Raw genomic sequence first — 19,900 nt, 5'->3', positions numbered from 1 at the left:
TCGGGGGCGGCTGGTCTGGATGGGGTCGTGCGCCGGGCAGCCCCGAGGGAAGGTGCGGGCAGCGGCGCGGGGCAGGTGAAGCTGGCGCCGCCTTGGGAAGGAGGTGGATGGAGGAGGGATGGAAGGATGGACGGCAGGAGGCGGGGCCTGGCGGTGCGTGGTGGGGGGGCGCGGCGAGGGGCTGAGGCGGGCCCGGCCGGCGCGCTGCATGCTCGCGGGTTCTCCCTCCGCCCTGGGTTCGGGGCTCCTGGCTCGGGTCGGCGCGGCGGGCGCGGGCCGGACTGGCTTGGGCGTCTCCGGCCGAGCGGACGCCTGACCCAGGACCTCGGCCTTTTGGCGCCGGGCCGGGCTGGCCTGGGCGAGGGCTCGCCCTAGGGAGCGGGTCAGTTAAGTAACAGCCCCTGGGACTCGGCGGTGGAGAGGGAGGGAGGGAGCGGGGTTGGAGAAGTGGGGTTTCCCAGCTCAGCTATTGCTAGGCAGATTGGGTCCCTTTTCGGAGGAGGTGTGGGCGAGGTCCTACAGGGGTCCCGGAGCAGCCGGCCGCGTTCCTCTGCCTGTGGCTCGGTCCTGAGGACACTCATCTGTCCCCGTAGCCGTGCTGGACTTCTCCGTCCCACCCCCCCTGGGCTCCGTTTCAAACTCTTTTTGCTCCTGCTCGATCACTCACGATCTTTAACCCCTGGTCGCTAGCCAAGGCCGACCTGCCCTTACTCCACTAAGGCCACCCCAGGATTTCTGTGAAATGGAAAGTGAAACACGAGAAGTTCAATGAACTGCAGTTTCAATCCTGGAGAATGTATAGGCGTATTGGACTGTTGCATGCATAGCGGCCCCATTAATTTCATTTGAAAAACACACACTAGTAAAGGAAAGAATGATGGGAAAAATCTGCCAGATGTTTACTCCCCTGCTTTCTGAGTGCCGTTAGATATTATGCAGGTAACAGAACTTACCCTGTGACCTTGGGCATGTCACCCCATGTGCTCTTTTATGGACGTGGCATTGTTAAAGTGTTGGCTTGTGATTATTTGTTAGAGGTTAAAAGTAAAATTATAACTGGAAAAGTGGGTTAGTAGTTGTTGTCTTTGGTCATGGGATCCATCGTGGCAGGAAAGCTCTTGGAAAGATAAGTCAACCTTGTGGGAAATCTAGAACTCAGGAGCAAGTTAGACTTTGCTCTCACAGAATTATTTTATGCAGTTTAAATATTTCTCATACTTCTCTTTAAATGTCATGCTTGGGGTTACAAATTTTAGAAGCTTATCTTTTCATGAAGTGCAAAATTACATAACTGAAATTAAGTTTATTAAAAGAACTACATTTTCCTGTGTGCCTGTTTTTTATGACACACATATTTATGTACTGGTAGTGCTCTGTTAGCTACAGAAAGGCCATACCAGTTTAGGAAACATTTTTAGGGAAAAGGTTTGCTGAAGATATGATTTATTTTCATCTGTAAATAATTTTAAAGTTATTGTGGAGCCATTTTCTCTAATAATCTAAGTCAAAACAGTGCTTTAAAAAATATGATTTGGTCTTAGCCGGTTTGGCTCATGGGCCTGCAGGCTGAAGGGTCCCAGGTTCAATTCTGGTCAAGGGCACATGACTGGGTTGTGGGCTCCATCCCCAGTAGAGGGCGTGCAGGAGGCAGCCAATCAATGATTTTCTCTCATCGTTGATGTTTCTCTCTCTCTCTCCCTCTCCCTTCCTCTCTGAAATCAACTTTATAGTTCCCTTTTGTAGTTCACTTTAATTTTGAATACTATGAAACTTTTTGTTAGTATTGCTTAACATTTTTTAAACTGAGCTCTCAATTTCTCTACCAATTCCAAGGCCTTCCCCATCTCAGTAAATGGCAGCATTTACCCAGGTGCTCAAGCCAAACATTTAGGAGACATCCTTAATTCCTCCCCCTCCTTATCCTCCAGATCTAATCTATCAGCCTAATTTCCCTTTACCTCCAAAGATACTGAGCCATTTCTCTCACCTGGCCTAGTAGTCCTTAGCAGTAGCCTCTCACCTGATGCCCCTCTTCCACTCTGGTCACCCTGTAATCCAGTTCTCCACCTCACTGCCAAGTGATCCTTGTAAAATGTAAATTACCCAGCTTAAAACATACTAATGGCTTCCCTTTGCACTTGATATAAATTCAAACTCCTTCCAGGGGGTCCTCAAACTTTTTAAACAGGGGGCCAGTTCACTGTCCCTCAGACCGTTGGAGGGCCGGACTATAGTTTAAAAAAAACTATGAACAAATTCCTATGCACACTGCACATATCTTATTTTGAAGTAAAAAAACAAAACGCAAAAACACCCGCATGTGGCCTGCAGGCCGTAGTTTGAGGACGCCTGTGCAGCCTGTAAGCCTTACCTGTTCTTGTCTCTGCATCTCTGACTTCTAGACCATGTACCTCTTTCTTCCTCCTCCCCATTCTCTAAGCACCAGCCACTCGAACCTTCATTCTTTTCTGTCCTTTGAGTCAAGTTATTTCATACCTCCTTGTCATTTAGGTCTTGCTCACATGTCACGATCTCAGAGAAGCCTTCGGGCCTCCCATTTGAAGTACTCTCCCAGGCTCCCTCTAGCCCATCATTTTCTTTTCATTTTTCATAGCATCCACCTAAACCTGACATTATTTTGCTTGTTTATTATTTTCTGACTTTTCAGCCTTCTTTAGCCCTATGAGGATAGAAACTACTTTAGTCTATTTATTTCTCTCTCCACAACATCTGAAACAGTGCCTGATATATAGTAGATACAGCATATACATACAGGGTGGGGCAAAAGTAGGTTTACAGTTTATGAGTCCAGGAAACAGTTTATTCTTTTATTACATACTCATTATTGACTTATTTCCCATATGAACACTGTAAACCTACTTTGCCCCACCCTGTATATTTGTGGATGAATGAACTATTTATAAAATAATCTGTTGCTTTCAGTTTCTGCTGTATTCATCTCAATTTCTGGTGAAGGTTTCAAGGGGTTCAGAGTGACCAGTTTAGCAGAAAGTAAAATGAAGAGGGCAGAAAACCTAGCAAAAGTAGAATTATTATAAATCATCCTTTGGCTGTATTTTTAGAATAATATTTATTAAGAAGATCTGTATAAAATGTTTTCCCTTAAAACAATGTTATATGCCAATATAAATAGATCTGAACATACTCTTATTCTTCTATAAAAGTATTGGGTGATAGTAGGTGGTTAATAGTAAATTATGTTTCATGTTTAATTGCCTGACAGTTTACTTAGAGGACTTAGATACTTTAGCTAAATTCTAAAACTATTCTCTTAAGTTTTTCCAAAGATTTTAGAAGTCACTTCATTTCTAATTTAGCAGCCTAGATAATTTCATGTTTTTAATGACATTTGTTTTCAGAGGAGACATTCTGAATATTTATACACAGTTTTGAAGTACCATAATTAAAGAACACAGCCAAAGTAAAGAACTGGAACTGTATCTGTAAGATCAAAAATTTTTATTATACTTTTAGACCAAGATGGATTTACATAGTTTAGGGACATTTCCATTTAACTTTTGACTGCTTGGTCTACTCAGAAGATAGAAATAATTCATTTGTGTTCTGATACTTTTAAATTTGATATAGAAAAAGTAAATTTATAAAGATGCACCATTAAGTATCTGAACTTAAAGAAGGTCAAACTATTGAGAGTCACAACTATGAATCTGACTTTTATAAACTTGCCTGATGCAATCTAGATCTTTATTCATATTTTACTTCATTATAATTGAGCTTTCTTCTATCCCACTGCTTATTCCCATTAAAGTAGTTGGAGTTATTTATATTGTAAACTGGACATTTTCATTTTTACATACACCTTAGATATGTTTTTAGTGGTATCTTTTCTAATCAGTTTTATAAGTAGTTGAAATAGTGATCATTTATTACTAAGGTATCATTCATATATATATGTATGTATAGATATAGATATAAATGTTGTTTTTTTATGTTTTTATTGACTTTCTAGAGAGAGAGGAAGAGAGAGAGAGGGAGAGAGATAGAAACATCAATGATAGACACATCGATCGGCTGCCTCCTGCATACCCCCTACTGGGGATCAAGCCTGCAACCTGGGCATGTGCCCTGGGCATGTGCACAACCTGGGCATGTGCCCTGGGAATGAAACCCTGACCTCCTGGTTCATAGGTCGACACTCAACCATTGAGCCACACCGGCTGGGCTAGATGTTGTTTTGCATTTTAGTGAATTGCCTAATAGATTTAAATGCTCTGGACTTAATAGTAGTATCAGTCCCTGGGTTCAAACCTGAAAGAAACTAGCAAATACTTCTAGATATTGATGAGGCCTCACTGTACCTTGTGGTATATAGGTAATCCATCATACCTGAGTGAAACAGTTCTAATTCTGTTGCCTGACTTAGGCAATCAGACCACATATTAATATAAAGATTGCCTGTAAGGAACATGAGGGTGCTGTTTATATAGAGTTGCAAGTTACTTCTACTGAAGAGGAAACTAAAATATTTTTTAATTTTGTGGGGTTTTTTTCCTCTCTCTACAGAGTATATTCATTTTAGATGAATGGTTAATGTTTACAGAGGTCATCTATGAACTTTGGTCTGCAAAGATTTATTCCACCATTAACCTGAATTACCACCCAATTAAGGCATTATTAACTACTCTTTCAACTGGCAAAATAAATACACATTATTCTTCCAGTTATTTTTTATTGGTAAATGTTTTAACCACATTGAAATATAATAAAATTCAAATTATAATGAACCACTCACTTTATTTTTTCTTGAAACAAAAACAGGTAATTTTTCACCAGTGACTTTTACTCAATTTGATGGAAATTTGTGATAATACCTCTTTATATTTTTAAGCTTATAAGGGTTTGCTATTGTATTATATAGGCATTTCTTTCACAATTTGGAAATAATTTGAGCAAAAGGAAAGACTACAAAACAAGATTTTTTTTAATTTTTTTTTTTTTTTTTTTTTTTTGCTGCTGCTGCTGCTGCTTTTGCTTTCATTCAGGTTTTCAGTGTCTCTGTGAAGACTAGAAGAGGTCATTCTCATTACCTCATTATACAGATGAAGAAATAGACTCCTAAGAAATCATGACTGTTGACTTATCAAACACACTACATTTAGATAGGAATAGGACCAAATTTTGCTTTCAGCTCATTCTTTTATATCGTGTATGTGCACTCCTCCTGTCCCCCTCAGGCAGCTGCATCTCTCTTCCCTTGAATGAATACTGTTCCCTGAGATCAAATAAGATACCTGTCTTTTTACTGTACCTGGTGGGCAGCTTAGAGACCTTTTGCTTCCTTTAAGTTCATCTGCTTGTTTATAAAATTTCATACTCTCTTGTGGTTTTGAATTTAAGATACTGAACTATTAAAAGTATCTTAATAAGTATTTCTTATTTTTTATTTTTATGGCCAGGAAAAGGAGCTGATCAATTGCAAATAAATATAGTTTCTCTGGTTTTAAATAATTTCAAGCCATTTCCGTTGTGATTTATAGTCCATTCTTCTCATGTCTTCTGACTCAATTATTTCTCTTTTATAGGTTACTCACTATAAACAGTACCCACCCAACACAAGCAAAGTTTATTCCTACTTTGAATGCCGTGAAAAGAAGACAGAAAACTCCAAAATAAGGAAGGTGAAATACGAGGAAACAGTATTTTATGGGTTGCAGTACATTCTTAATAAATACTTAAAAGGTATTATTTGTCCTATAAATTTAAAACAATGCTTTTACATAAAACTTCATAATTTTTCTCCTATTTTATATTCTGTTATCTAAAGTAGCATTTTGAATAGTCTAATTTTGATATTTATTTAATTGCTTTACTTTAGGAGTCTTGGAATTTAAAAAAAACCTTAGAATAATATTTACTAATATTATTAGTAATACATTAAATCTTACAATTTTGTGTGTGCTTGTGTTCTCAATATGAGGAAGATTTTCTGAAACTAGTAAGTTTGGGAATAATTCTAGAAAAGTCACTAAATGGAGTCTGGTGGGGGCAGGCAAAGGGGTGGTATGGGGACATCTGTAATAGTGTCAACAATAAAAATTAAGTTAAAAAAATTTTTAAGTCACTAATTTTCCGAGGCAAATCTGGTTTGTTAATAGACTTTAGTCATTAATTCAAAATGAAGGATTTACTAGTATTATTGACCTGGGAACTCATTTTGAATTGTGGTAGCAATTATAATTAGAATATTTTTATGCTAGTCAGTTTTACTGTAAAGTCTTATTTTTCAAAACTACCTCTAACCATGAACTTAGTCCCAAATGCATATAAAAGCAGAAAAATCCCCCAAATAATTTCTTTGCCTTTTTACTTGAAAGTCCATTTCTAGTCTGTTTTGTAATATTATTTCTAGGAGGCAAAACAGTTTCCAAGGATTTTATGTATTTTGGAAAATTTCATCTTTAACCTTTTCAAATAAAAAATAATTTTAAAATTGAACACAGATTAAGTTGAATTTTTATTTAATAACCTTTTCCCATAATCTTGGCAATTTTAAGATTAGACTGTTCAGATATGTTATACTACTGAAACCTACTTGGTATCCAAAGTACTTCTTTTGCAGCAAGACCTCCCAAGATATTTTAAATGAGTTTACTAGTGATCTTATATTGAGAAAGTTACCAAAAGACTGATGTCACACTTCAATTCTACATGTTAAAAACTTCATATTAGTTATTAATTATAACAAAAACTAGAGGCCCGGTGCACGAAATCCATGCTGGCCTGCACCCTCTCCAGTCCGGGACCACTGGCTCCTAACTGCTTGCTTGTCTGCCTGATCGCCCCTAACTGCCCCCACTGCTGGCCTGGTTACCCCAACTGCCCCCCCCTTTCCCTCCGCCGCAGGCCTAGTCGCCCCTAACTGCCTTCCCCCACCGGCCTGGTCACCCCATGCAGTCTGCTGCTCAGTTGTTGGGTTGCCCCTCACTAACCCTCCTGCCTGCCTGGTTGCCCCACACAGCCTGTTTAGTCGTCCGTTCAGTTGCAACGGTCGCTTAGACTTTTATATATATAGACTAGAGGCCCGGTGCACAAAATTCGTGCACAGGGCGGGGGGATGTCCCTTAGCCCAGCCTGCACTCTCTCCAATCTGGGACATCCCTCTCACAATCCAGGACTGCTGGCTCTCAACTGCTTGCCTGCCTGCCTGATTGCACTTAACTGCTTCTGCCTGCCAGCCTAATCAATGCCTAACTGTTCCCCTGCCAGCCCGATTGCCCCTAACTGCCCTCCCCTGCTGGCCTGGTCACCCCTAACTGCCCTCCTCTGCAGGCCTGGTCACCCCTAACTGTCCTCCCCTGCTGGCCTGGTCACCCCTAACTGCCCTTCCTTGCTGGCCCGGTCACCCCTAACTATCCTCCCTTGCCAGCCTGGTTGCCCCTAACTGCCCTCCCCTGCCGACCTGGACCCACCCAACTGCCCTTCCCTGCAGGCCTGGTCGCCCCTAACTGTCCTCCCCTTCAGGCCTGGTTGCCCCCAACTGCTCTCCCCTGCTGGCCCGGTCACCCCCAACTTCCCTCCCTTGCCAGCCTGGTCACCCCTAACTGCCCTCCCCTGCTGGCCTGATTGCCCCTAACTGCCCTCCCCTGCTGGCCTGGTTGCCCCTAACTGCTCTTCCCTGCTGGCCTGGTCGCCCCCAACTGCCCTCCCCTGCTGGCCTGGTTCCCCCCAACTGCCCTCCCCTGCAATCCTGGTGTTTCCCCCCCCCCCCCAACTTCCCTCCCCTGCAGGCCTAGTCCCCCACAGCTGCCCTCCCCTGCAGGCCTGGGTCCCCCCCCAACTGCCCTCCCCTGCAGGCCTGGGTCCCCCCCAACTGCCCTCTTCTGCCAGCCCAGTCAGCCCTAACTGCCCTCCCCTGCTGGCCTGATCACCCACAACTGCCCTCCCCTGCTGGCCATCTTGTGGCGGCCATCTTGTGTGTTGGACTGATGTTCAATTTGCATATTACCTCTTTATTATATAGGATATATTGATTTCCTATTATAAGCCAGCATTATTCTAAGTGCTTCATAAGTTATAACTCAGTCCTCACAACCACTTATAAGTAGGTACTCTACTATTTTTATCCTCACTTTACAGATAAAGAAAATTTAAAGTATCTTTGGGGGGCAAAATGTAGTAATTGTGAAAATTATTGGATTATCAGCCCTGAAGATATCTTTTAAGAATAAAGTGAGAAGGTTCATCTAGAAAATCATCTGTATCAAAGGCTTACTCTTAAATTTGAAGGGTGTAGAAATTAATAGAGCTAGAAAAGATATCTTCTTAGAAGTTAATTTATTATTGTGATTTTTAAAAATACTATACATGTTATAATTTCTTCTGCACATTTACTTTTCAAATAAGAAATCAACACACTTAGACTGAGTGATTAAAAATGCAAATTCAGCCTGGCTGGTGTGCTCAGTGGTTGAGCATAGACCTATCAACCAGGAGGTCACAGTTCTATTCCCGGTGTGCGGGTTTGATCCCCAGTAGGTGGTGTGCAGGAGGCAGCCAATTAATGATTCTCATTATTGATGTTTCTATCTTTCTCTATCCTCTCTCTTCCTCTATGAAATCAATCAACTATATATATATAAAAGTGCAAATACATTTTCTGGCTTTGCTGTTGACTCTGGATGAGTTATTTGACCTCTCAGTTCTTGTTTTTTTATCCACAGAATGGGTGAAAAATCTACAGACATTAATCTTGTGACAGCTTAACAGTTCACAGAATGTCTTTCGAAATGTAAACAAGAAATGTTTATCTTTTTAGGTAAAGTAGTGACCAAAGAGAAGATCCAGGAAGCCAAAGAGGTGTACAAAGAGCATTTCCAAGATGATGTATTTAACGAAAAGGGATGGAACTACATTCTTGAGGTAAAAACTGGTTTCATGTTTTGGTCTACTATTTTGGTTTTACATTTACTTCAAAATTTCTTGCAAAGGAGTTTGAATAAGAGATTAGACTATACTTACAACTCTTTTCTGTCTGTGACCTAAGTATGATGGCTACTTTAGACATTCTTGTGAAAAGTTAACGGTAACAGTTAAACTTTTTTTCTGGTTGCCAATCATTAGCGTCTAGAATCTACAGCAAGTCTAATTTGTTATAATATAAATGAACTATAATGTAAATAACTAACTTTTTTTTTTTAGGAAGGTAATTTAACCCTTTCTTTGAAAATACACTATAATTTAAAAAGGGCATGGTTAGTTGGCAATTTCAATATTTAGGTCTATTTCTTGATTATAGGTTATCTAAGAAAATAGATGCTGTGAATCTATCACTACAAAATAATTCTAGGAAATTTCCCTTACTGAATAGTTAAAATGGTTTGGTGCAGATCCATGAAGTTGAATTTTATTCTTTGTTTGTACTATAATATATATAGCATGTTTGGAACCATTGCTTAAACTTTGGGCATTCAGAGACATGAGAATTAAGTTAACGTCCTTTGGTGTTTGCTTGTTTTTTTATTACAAAAATAGATTGGGAATGGTATCTATTGGCATCTTGTCATGTTAAGTATTAGTTAACTAATTTGCATCTTAAAAATGTATGTATTTTCCATTGTAGACTATTAAACACAAAATAATTAGAAATATTTTAACTTTCATACCTATCTGGTAATAATCAAATTTTACTTTTTGTTACTTATGAGTCTTTGAATAAGTCAGGTAAGCACTCTGTACTGTAGGTTTTCCATATTTAAGTAAAATCTGTTGGGTACTCACCCCATTTGTTTTTTTGTGAGAATAATATTAATAGCTAAGTCAGTTACTATGCTTATTAATACAATTTCCAGTGGCCAGGATGATAAATGTTTTGATTTTATGTTCAGAGAATTTTAGGGATTCATAGGTTCTCTAGAGATAATCTTGTCTAACCCTATTTTATAAAGAAAGTCTGAGACCTAGAAATGTTAAAAGACTTGCCCAGGTTTCTCCTACCTGCTTTTGAATTCAAGCCAAGACTTGTAAGGCAGTATTCTTTCTGCTCTATCTTGAGGCCCTCAGTGCTTCTCATTAAACAGATTTTTTTAAATATATATTTTTATTTATTTATTTCAGAGAGGAAGGGAGAGGGAGAGAGAAGCATCAATGATGAGAGAGAATCATTGAACAGCTGCCTCTGCACACCCCCTACTAGAGACCAAGTCTGCAATCTGGGCATGTGCCCTGACCAGGAATCGAACTGTGACCTCCTGGTTTATAGGTCGATGCACAACCACTGAGGAACACCAGCCGGCTAAACAGATTTTTTAAAAATATATTTTAGATAAAATATAAATTAAGCTGGTATTGCTTCTTGACCTTTTGAATTTTTTAGAGAGAGAGGAAGGAAGGGAGATAGATAGAGAGATAGAAACATCGATGCGAGAGAAACATCATTGATCAGCTGCCTCCTTGCATGCCCCCCGACAGGGGACTAAGCCTGCAACCTGGGCATGTGCCCTGACCAGGAATTGAACCGGTGGCCTCTTGGTTCCTGGCTCAATGCTCAGCCACTAAGCTATATTGGCCGGGCTAAACAGATTTTTAAAATTCTAGTTACCTTGTCCCAAATCACATAAATAAACGTAGATATCTCAAACAACTTGCCTTCCTAACCAAAAGTTAGCCACAACTTTTAGCTTTAAAAGTAGGGAGGCATAATTAAATATCTAGTAACATCCTATGTAGCAAAAACATTTGCTACATAGGATGTTACTAGATATTTTTTGGATGTTACTAGATTATTTTTTAGCCTAATATTGGAGAGAATTATTGTACTTTTGATATCGATAACCAAAGCTCTAGAAAGTGTACTATCTCATGCCAAAATAATTTCAGGTCTACACCAGAATAAAGAGAAAACCTATTTAAGGTTCTTCTATTGGCAGGGATCTCGGTCTGTTTTTTTTTTTTTTTTTTTTTTTTTTTTGTGTGTGTGTGTGTGTGTGTGTGTGTGTGTGTGTGTGTGTGTGTGATATCGGTGCCTTAGCTGTTAGTTAATTTCATTTCAGGAGAATAAGGATATTCTGACTATCTTACTAACATTATAATAACATCTACAATTGCAGTTTCTATTATAATAAGTTTAGCTTCTGTAAAATGTAAAGAACCTTATTATAAAAACAGGTAACTGCATATCATCAGTTGAATGAAATGCATTCGTTATTGTCTCTTACCAGAAATACGATGGGCATCTTCCAATAGAAGTAAAAGCTGTTCCTGAGGGCTCTGTCATTCCCAGAGGAAATGTTCTCTTCACAGTGGAAAATACAGATCCAGAGTGTTATTGGCTTACAAATTGGGTTGAGGTAAATTGTTTTGTTTTTAATTCTTATTTACATTAATTGAAGATGTAAAAACCATTCAATTGGGATTCTAATTTAAAAATTGCTATTAATAAGGTGATGTCACCTCCTATAATTTAATAAACCTTTACAATTCTCAATTTCCTCACCTATAAAATGACATTTGGACTAAATAATCTTTAACATTCCTTGCAGTGAAATCTAATGTTCTGAGATTTTATCTAAATCAAATTATTAATTATTTCTGTTAAAGCTCAGGTAGATTCCATCTTATTTGTTGCAGTCCTAAGAAAAATTAGAAAAACAGCACAGGTATATTTTTGATGATTTAAGGCATTTTTTGGAAATTGTTTCAATTAGACTAAAGGCATTTTTGTTCAAATTTTTAATAACTGCTTTCTCTATTCTTATCTAATTAAGAGCCTAGGCTCTACCTCCTGATATTTCTCATCGAGCTATATTCAAGATTCACTGATTATTTTATTTGATTTCTGCACCTCAAAGGAGGCTACATTATAGGCTCTGAGTTTATATTATAAAGTTTTTTGTTTGTTTTCCTTGCATCTATTCCTAAATAATCATATTTTTTCACATGCTTATAGTTTTGATATTAATAATCTACTTAGCTCCTCACAGCTTAATTTACACTTGATCTTAGCTAAAAGGCCAAGAAGCAATACCAGCTTAACTTACATCTATACTGATAAAAGGTCTGTGGCCATCACGACCAAATGAGCAGCGGCAGGTGGGGCGGGGCACAAGCTACGAGCGGGGCGTGAGCTACAAGCGGTGATGGGCGGGGCGGCCAGCTGAGGCAAGCGAAAGCAAGCTACTCATGCATGATTTCGTGCACGCTGGGCCTCTAGTTTTATCTATAAAAGGAAATATTCTGGAAGGTGACTATAGAAATACCATATTTATTTTTGAGAGGTGTTTACTTAGTGCTTAGAGCTGATTCTTTATCTTATTAGTTTATTAGTTAAACTAATTTGTTGTTGCATAGTAAAATACATATGAGGTTCATTTATAAAAACTAGAGAAGAAAACATATCTAAGAATATGTTTGAAATTCATTTTTGCTAACATTTTGCGAAATGAATTTTGCTAAATTTAAAACTTTCATATCAGACTCTTAATGAACCATCTACTAATAATAGACTAATGGGCTCAAAAAAATGTTCAATTAACTAAAATGCAGATTTAAAATAGTTCACTGCTATGTCTTAAAACTTTGAATTAATGAACTCAAAGTAAAAGAACATGTATCTCCTTATTAATTTTGTATAATTGTTAAAGTATTTGTACTGGAAAATATTTATTTTATTTATTTATTTATTTTTTAATATATATTTTATTGATTTTCTACAGAGAGGAAGAGAGAGGGATAGAGAGTTAGAAACATCGATGAGAGAGAAACATCGATCAGCTGCCTCTTGCATACCCCCTACTGGGGATGTGCCCGCAACCAAGGTACATGCCCTTGACCGGAATCGAACCTGGGACCCTTGAGTCCGCAGGCCGACGCTCTATCCACTGAGCCAAACCGGTTTCGGCGGAAAATATTTATTTTAAGGGGATGGTATTATGAAAACACAACAGTGGAGGGGTTCTTAATCACATAATCTAGTCTGTCATTTTACCTTCAATGGTGCCAAAAGATTCTAAATAGATAAATCTTATTGTGAAAATCATCATCTGTGGATTAACTTTTTCTCAATTTTTTTTCTGGTTTCCTGATTGAGGCTTTAGTCAATAAGTACTATTCCCTTATGTTTAATTGAACTTCCATAAAGCAGATATTTATGGACAAAGAACTAGCTCCCAGTCTACCTTCTTTTTTTTATTATTATTTTTTTTAATCTTTATTATTCAGATTATTACAGATGTTCCTTCTTTTTCCCCACAGCTCCCCTCCACCCTGTTCCCACCCCACTCCAGACCTTCCCCACCCCACTGACCTCATCCATAGGTATAAGCTCTTTGTCCAATCTCTTCCCGCACCCCCCACATCTCCTTCCCCTGAGAGTTATCAGTCTGCTCCCTTTCCATGCCTCTGATTCTATTATATTCACCAGTCTGTTCTGTTCATCAGGTTTTTTTTTCATTTGATTTCTAGGTTCACTTGTTGATAGATAGGTATTTGTTGTCACTTTGTTGTTCATAATTTTTTATCTTTACCTTTTTCTTCTTATTCCTCTTCTTAAAGAATACCCTTCAGCATTTCATATAATACTGGTTTGGTGGTAATGAACTCCTTTAGCTTTTTTTTGTCTGTGAAGCTCTTTATCTGACTTTCAATTCTAAATGATAACTTTGCTGGGTAGAGTAATCTTGGTTGTAGGTTCTTGCTATTCATCACTTTGAATATTTTTTGCCACTCTCGTCTGGCCTGCATAGTTCTGTTGAGAAATCAGCTGACAGTCGTATGGTTACTCCCTTGTAGGTAACTGACTGTTTTTCTCTTGCTGCTTTTAAGATTCTTTTGGGCCTTCTTTTGGAAGCTCTGGGGCTCTCTGACCCAGCTGCAGTTTGACAGGTTTTTATGCAAAAGCCAATGGGTGGGGTTGTAAATTGGGTAGGGCAGGGTCTCTGGGAATCACCAGGGCGGAGCAAACAACAACGGCTGCCAGTCAACCCTGCACCGGAGAGGTCCCCAGGTCTCCATGTCCCGCGCCCCCGTGCAGGAACAATGTCACTGCGAGCACCTCTGAGAGAAAGCCGCCCTCACGTTCCTGTCCTAATGACAGACAGTCCAGTTTCTCCCCATATGTGTCTGGGTCTCCCAGAGTCTCGCCTGGAACTGGAGTTCAGAACAAGTGGGAGTTTGTATCTCCCTCCCGGTTTAAAGAGCAGCACATCCAGGGGCCAGCACTTTCCGCGCCGCCGCACTCTTACCTGTCTCAATGCGCTTTCTTCACCTCTCTGGTTGTGGAACTTTCACTCAGCCAGCTTTCCCAGGGTTCTGGGTGGTAGTTGTTCTGCCTTTTAGTTGTAATTTTGATGTGGTTTTGAGAGGCAGCAAGTATAGGTGTTTACCTATACTGCCATCTTGTTTCTACCAGTCTACCCTCTTCATGTACGTTTTTATTCTCTTCAGAAAGTGAAAAAACATAGCCCTAAAAAATAAACTTGTTTTAATAATCATTATTGTTTTGGTTTATTTCACCAAAGAAACATAAAGTAAAAAATTTTACTTTTATATATAGACATCTTAGAGCACTAGTTTGTTAGCAAATATATAAATATTTTAAATTTAAATTTAACAACTATTAAATGTGAAATCCAATGTGAGACTTAGATTTTGAAGAAAAGAAAAAGTACATAGTTCCTTGTTTTTATTTGCTTATAACCTGAAATAGCTAATATCAAGTTTATCTTCTAATATATTATATATCACTAGAGGTTCAGTGCATGAATTCATGCACGAGTGGGGTCCCTGCAGGATCGGGCTGAAACCGGCTCTCTGACATCCCCCAAGGAGTCCCAGATTGCAAGAGGGCACAGGCTAGGCCGAGGGACCCCACTAGTGCATGATCGGTGCCACGGAGGGACCACGGGAGGGCTCCAGGGCGTGTCCAGCCCATCTTGCTCAGTCCCAATCGGCCCGACCCTAGCAGCAAGCTAACCTACCTGGTCAGAACATCTGCCTCCTGGTGGTCAATGCATGTCATAGCAACTGGTTGACCAGTCGACTCTCTGCCCCCTGGTGGTCAGTGCATGTCATAGTGACTGGTTGACCAGGTGACTATCTGCTCCCTGGTGGTCAGTGCACGTCATAGCGAGCAGTTGAGTGGCATATTATTAGCATATTACGCTTTGATTGGTTGAATGGACAACTGGACACTTAGCATATTAGGTTTTTACTATATAGGATTTTAAATAATTTCAGGTATTTTTATCTAGGCACAAAAAACATGGTCTGACAATCCTTTATTATAGTTTCTGATTGACCAATGCTTTATAAAACAATGTGTATACTCTCAATAACAGGTCTCTAGAAGAGACTTGTTCATGGTAACTCTGCATTCTTCGTGGGCTTTCATGTAGGATTAGAGGAGGTTCATCCTATTTTTACTCATCCCTAACACAACTTTACCACCTTGTATATGAAATATGTTACCAAATTCAATAAACTTTTTATGTATAAATTGAAGATTTCCTTCAGGTAATTCTTGATTTAGAATATTTAAAATAATAGTACTAAATAGGGCTCCTTCCAATTTATATCCAAAGTTATTAATAACATTCTTTAATTGTTATTAACCATACACTGTTATTCCCCATATACTGACCTTTAAAACCCACTGAAATTATTGAATTGCTTTATCAGTTTCAATATTAGTGCTAGAAGAAATTTTAGTCCTCAAATCAAATTTTAAAACATTTAAGAGGGGAGTCTCAGACATCGGAGGGACTAAGGATTGAATGTATTAGGCTAAACTTTACTGTCTCTTTCAACCAACAAAACAAAACAAAACCTGTTGCTGTTAAAAAATGACTTGAAAAATCATTACATTAATCAAATAGCCCTCATTTTACAGATGGGGAAATTGAGCCCTGAGAGGTGAATGGACTATAGTTTACACTAGAGTAGGTTTAGTCCCCTTCCTATTATACCACACCATTTTTTATTCCTTAAAATTCTTTATCCTGCACAGTAACATTATAATAAACACATCTTAATGAAATTTGCAGGTTCATTTACTTTAGTCTTAGTTTTCAGCTGAAAATTTAACCTTGATTTGTGTGGGCAAATTGCTGTTTTGGAAAAGTTTCCAACAAGGCCTACTTTATTAGACCTTGGATTAACCCAAACTAACTTGCCTTTTTTTTCCCTTGCTTACACCTACAGTGATCTTTTTTAAAGGGGACTGATTTTATTAAGAGTAAAATTTAAGCTGATTTTGTTGGACTATGGAAAGGAAATGGTGATGTGAAGGATCACTGTGTCTGATAGTTATTTCCTTCCTTCCCTGGCATTTTTCGAGGGGTAAGGTCAATCTTCTACCTTCATAACTCAACTAGAGTCGTTCACGTTGTTTTATCTTTCTCATACTCCTAGATAATACCAGTCTAAGTTAAATTAAAATGTGAGAGTTAATTGAATTAAATCAACAGATGAACATTGAGTACCAGCTGTGTACAAAAAAATGGTGGGCACAGAAATTAGAGTAAGTTAAGGGCCTTTTGGGGGAGGAGCACTTCATCTTAACTAACCACTAACATAAGAAAGAAACTAAATTGGTAGCAGAAAAATAGGTAATCCCATCTGAGGAATCTGAAATAGAAAACATAAATAAGCTTTAATAAGGGATAGGGAGAGCTGAGGAAATGACACAGTATTTTTAGAATGGCAAATAGTTCAAAGGGGAGCATTGCAGTGGGAAATATAATAGATCAACAAGGCAGGATTATAGGAATCCCAATTTCTATATGAATTGGTGTTTCCCCCCTATGGACAATAGTTGTTAAAGGATTTTAAGGAATGACACAACCTAAATAAAACTTTTGCTTTAGAATGCTAACCAGTAGTATGAAAAGTAAGTCGGAGACACAAAAAGAGTGGTTAGAGATTAGAGGTGATTGGTTATAGAGTTTAAATTAGTTTTCTAATGTTAGTTAACGAACTACCACAACATAAAGTAGCTATTATTCGCATGATTCTGTGGTTGACTAGGTGGTTCTCTGCTACTCTCTCTTGGACTTTTGTGTCTGTATTAAGGGTTCAGCTAGGACTAGGCAGTTTAAAATGGCCTCACTCCCATGTCTAGGGCCTCATTGAGATAGCAGGGACTGCTGGGCCTCTCTCAATAACTTCGGCTCCTCACAACATTGTAGTCTCAAGGATCTAGGAGAGTGAGAGCTGTTAAAAACAATACCTTGAAAGTCATACAGTATGGCTTATACCACATTCTGTTGGTTAAAAGCAAATTAAAAGGACAGCCCAGAATCAAAGGATGGAAATAGATCCCATCTCTTGAGAGGAGCTGCAAAGATTTGGGGCCACATTAATCAGTCATACAGTAGGAGTCTAATGCTACAGTTTTTTGTTTTTTCTTTTTAGGTGACCAAGGGGAAGTCCAAGGTTAAATTATCTTTTGTTTTTACTTATTTTATTTATTGATCACTTAACTGGGATCAATAAGAGCTAGTTTTGTAAATTCTTATTCATTAAATAGCTTTTTTTTTTTTTTCATTAAATAGCTTTTTTATTGAGCTCAGATATTGTCATCTTAGGTCTTTCTAAATCAGGTTTGAGGCTGCTTCTAATAATAGACTCTCTGGTTTATAAAATAAAAATGGAAAATTCTGATACTACTATGGAGAAGAAGCCATAATAATTGATATGGTTGCCATGATTAAGTATCAGACTTACTTAGAAGTTTCCTGTCAGCCAAGGACAAAAACAAAACCAAGGTACAATTCTTATAAGAAATTAGGGACCTCGCAATTCTTCCTTGTCCTTATTTGGGAATTTATATAATAGGTACTAAGTTATAAAATAGACAGTGGCCTCACGGTTTTATAACATATACAGAAATGTTTCATGTGGCCTTCTATAATGACTTGATAAAAGCCAAGGGCATAAAGCATAATTTCAGTGAATAGAATTCTCTAGTGCTAAGCAAAAGTATTTCAAATATATAACCTATCAATAGTCATATTAGATCCAAGGAAAAATTAAATCCAAGCCGACCTAGAGGAGTAAATGAATAACCTTAGGCCCATACTATTCAAGGTATAGTCAATAGACCAGCGCTGGTCCATGAATTATTTGATGCAGGTTCACATTAAATACAGAAATTAAGGATAAGCATTTAGAAACTTTTATGATAATTGCTCCACCATTCAAGTGTGTGTGTATTTCATAAAATAATTACTCCATGACAGATTGAAAATCTTTTTAAAAGTTGGTCTTTCATCACAGCCTATTATTTCCTTCTTTGGAGCTTTGGAGAGAAATGTGACATCCTCAACTGGTAGGGGCCTGGTGCTTTCTCTTTGTGTTGCTGATTTGAGAGCCGAGCTATTCACTGTATCTGGAATGCTCATTTTAGCATTCTGTTACACAGTTGAAATGTCTAAATGGCATTTCCGGTAGTATGGAAGTCTAGAACATATCTCCGGAGAAAGCTAGGGTTTTCCTCAGACAGAACCCAGTATTTTATGTATTAATATTTGTGGTTAATTTTATTACTGCAGACTATTCTTGTTCAGTCCTGGTATCCAATCACTGTGGCCACAAATTCTAGAGAGCAGAAGAAAATATTGGCGAAATATTTGTTAGAAACATCTGGTAACTTAGTTGGTCTGGAATACAAGTTGCATGATTTTGGCTACAGAGGAGTCTCTTCCCAAGAGGTAAGAAACTGAAATGAACCTCATTGAATAAAATGTAGATTGTCAATAGATTACCCATTATAAACATTCTGGGAAGTTATGGGATCAGTGTTGGTTCTATATAGGCAACATTTTGAAGTTCTAGAGATTTAGCCAACAGATTAAGTACCTACTGTATGTTAGACTCTGTTCAAAGTACATGGAATATAGCCTTCAAATAATGTTTCCATCCTTTATATATTAGATCGATGGGTGGGTGGACTGACAGACAGACATAATAAATATAGCAGATGCCAGATAATGCTACAGGGAAGCATTAGGCAGAGTAAGGAAAAAGAGAGTGATGGGAAATAGGGGTAGGCCCTATTAAATACTCTTTGAGAAGGTAGCAGTTGATTCCTTAAGTGCTTAAAAAAACTGGATGTTTGTCATATAACTATTATCTCTGATAATAAATACCTTTCTAAAAATGATGGAAGACAATAATTCTTTGGGAGCTATGTCAAGTGTGGGTCTTTTTCTTTTTTTGGATTTTGGTTTATGGTTTGTTTTCTAGACTGCTGGCATAGGAGCATCTGCTCATTTGGTTAACTTCAAAGGAACAGATACAGTAGCAGGAATTGCTTTAATTAAAAAATACTATGGAACGAAAGATCCTGTTCCAGGCTATTCTATCCCAGCGGCAGAACACAGGTAAAACCGTTTTCATTCTTTTATTATCTAAACATTTATTTTCTATAATTACTAAGTTTTCTCTTTTTATTTGTAATTTAGTGATGTTTTGCTTAATTACAGAGCCATGTACTCCAGTAAATCTTCATGAACTAAAGCAGTACAAATTCATTATTGATACTTTGTGTAAAGACTAGTATTAGGGACCTAGAGAACTTTTAACCATCCTAATAGAAACAATGTAAGAGCTTTTTTAACTGCTATATTGCCATATAGGTGAGGGTTTTTTTTAAAGGACTTTTTCAGCTGCTCTGTTGTATATGCAGATGGATTTTATGTATTGAATTACATCTACTCACTGTAAAACTTGGTCACTTTTTCCCCCTCTCCCTGCTCTTCTATGACCTCCAGCTATATTTGCCATGGAAATTGTCATCTGGAGCCGGTACCCTCAATTGTAGAAGAGCTAGTAAGCTCTTTTGATGAAAGGAAGAGAGTTCAGATTCTTCTCATGCTTCCTTATGTGATCTTACTAAACCATCTCAAGTTGAATTAGAAGGCAA

At 38.3% G+C, this 19,900-nt stretch overlaps 1 protein-coding gene across 3 annotated transcripts in view; it reads left to right on the top strand.

Annotated features, from left to right (window-relative positions):
- The window catches only part of NAMPT (nicotinamide phosphoribosyltransferase), a 36,638-nt gene that overhangs the window by 243 nt on the left and 16,495 nt on the right, over positions 1–19,900 (top strand). For 2 of the 3 annotated variants that reach the window (XM_028158841.2, XM_008149991.3), the window contains exons 2-6: positions 5,565–5,721; positions 8,798–8,901; positions 11,199–11,327; positions 18,528–18,686; positions 19,222–19,358. In XM_028158841.2, coding sequence (XP_028014642.2) covers positions 5,565–5,721; positions 8,798–8,901; positions 11,199–11,327; positions 18,528–18,686; positions 19,222–19,358 — 686 coding nt within the window. The remainder of the gene's footprint in view (positions 1–5,564; positions 5,722–8,797; positions 8,902–11,198; positions 11,328–18,527; positions 18,687–19,221; positions 19,359–19,900) is intronic. The other variant, XM_028158852.2, reaches the window with a different exon arrangement.

This window comes from Eptesicus fuscus, chromosome 14 (genome assembly GCF_027574615.1).
Source record: "Eptesicus fuscus isolate TK198812 chromosome 14, DD_ASM_mEF_20220401, whole genome shotgun sequence".
Classification (NCBI taxonomy): domain Eukaryota; kingdom Metazoa; phylum Chordata; class Mammalia; order Chiroptera; family Vespertilionidae; genus Eptesicus; species Eptesicus fuscus.
This window is presented reverse-complemented; position numbering and strand designations above follow the sequence as displayed.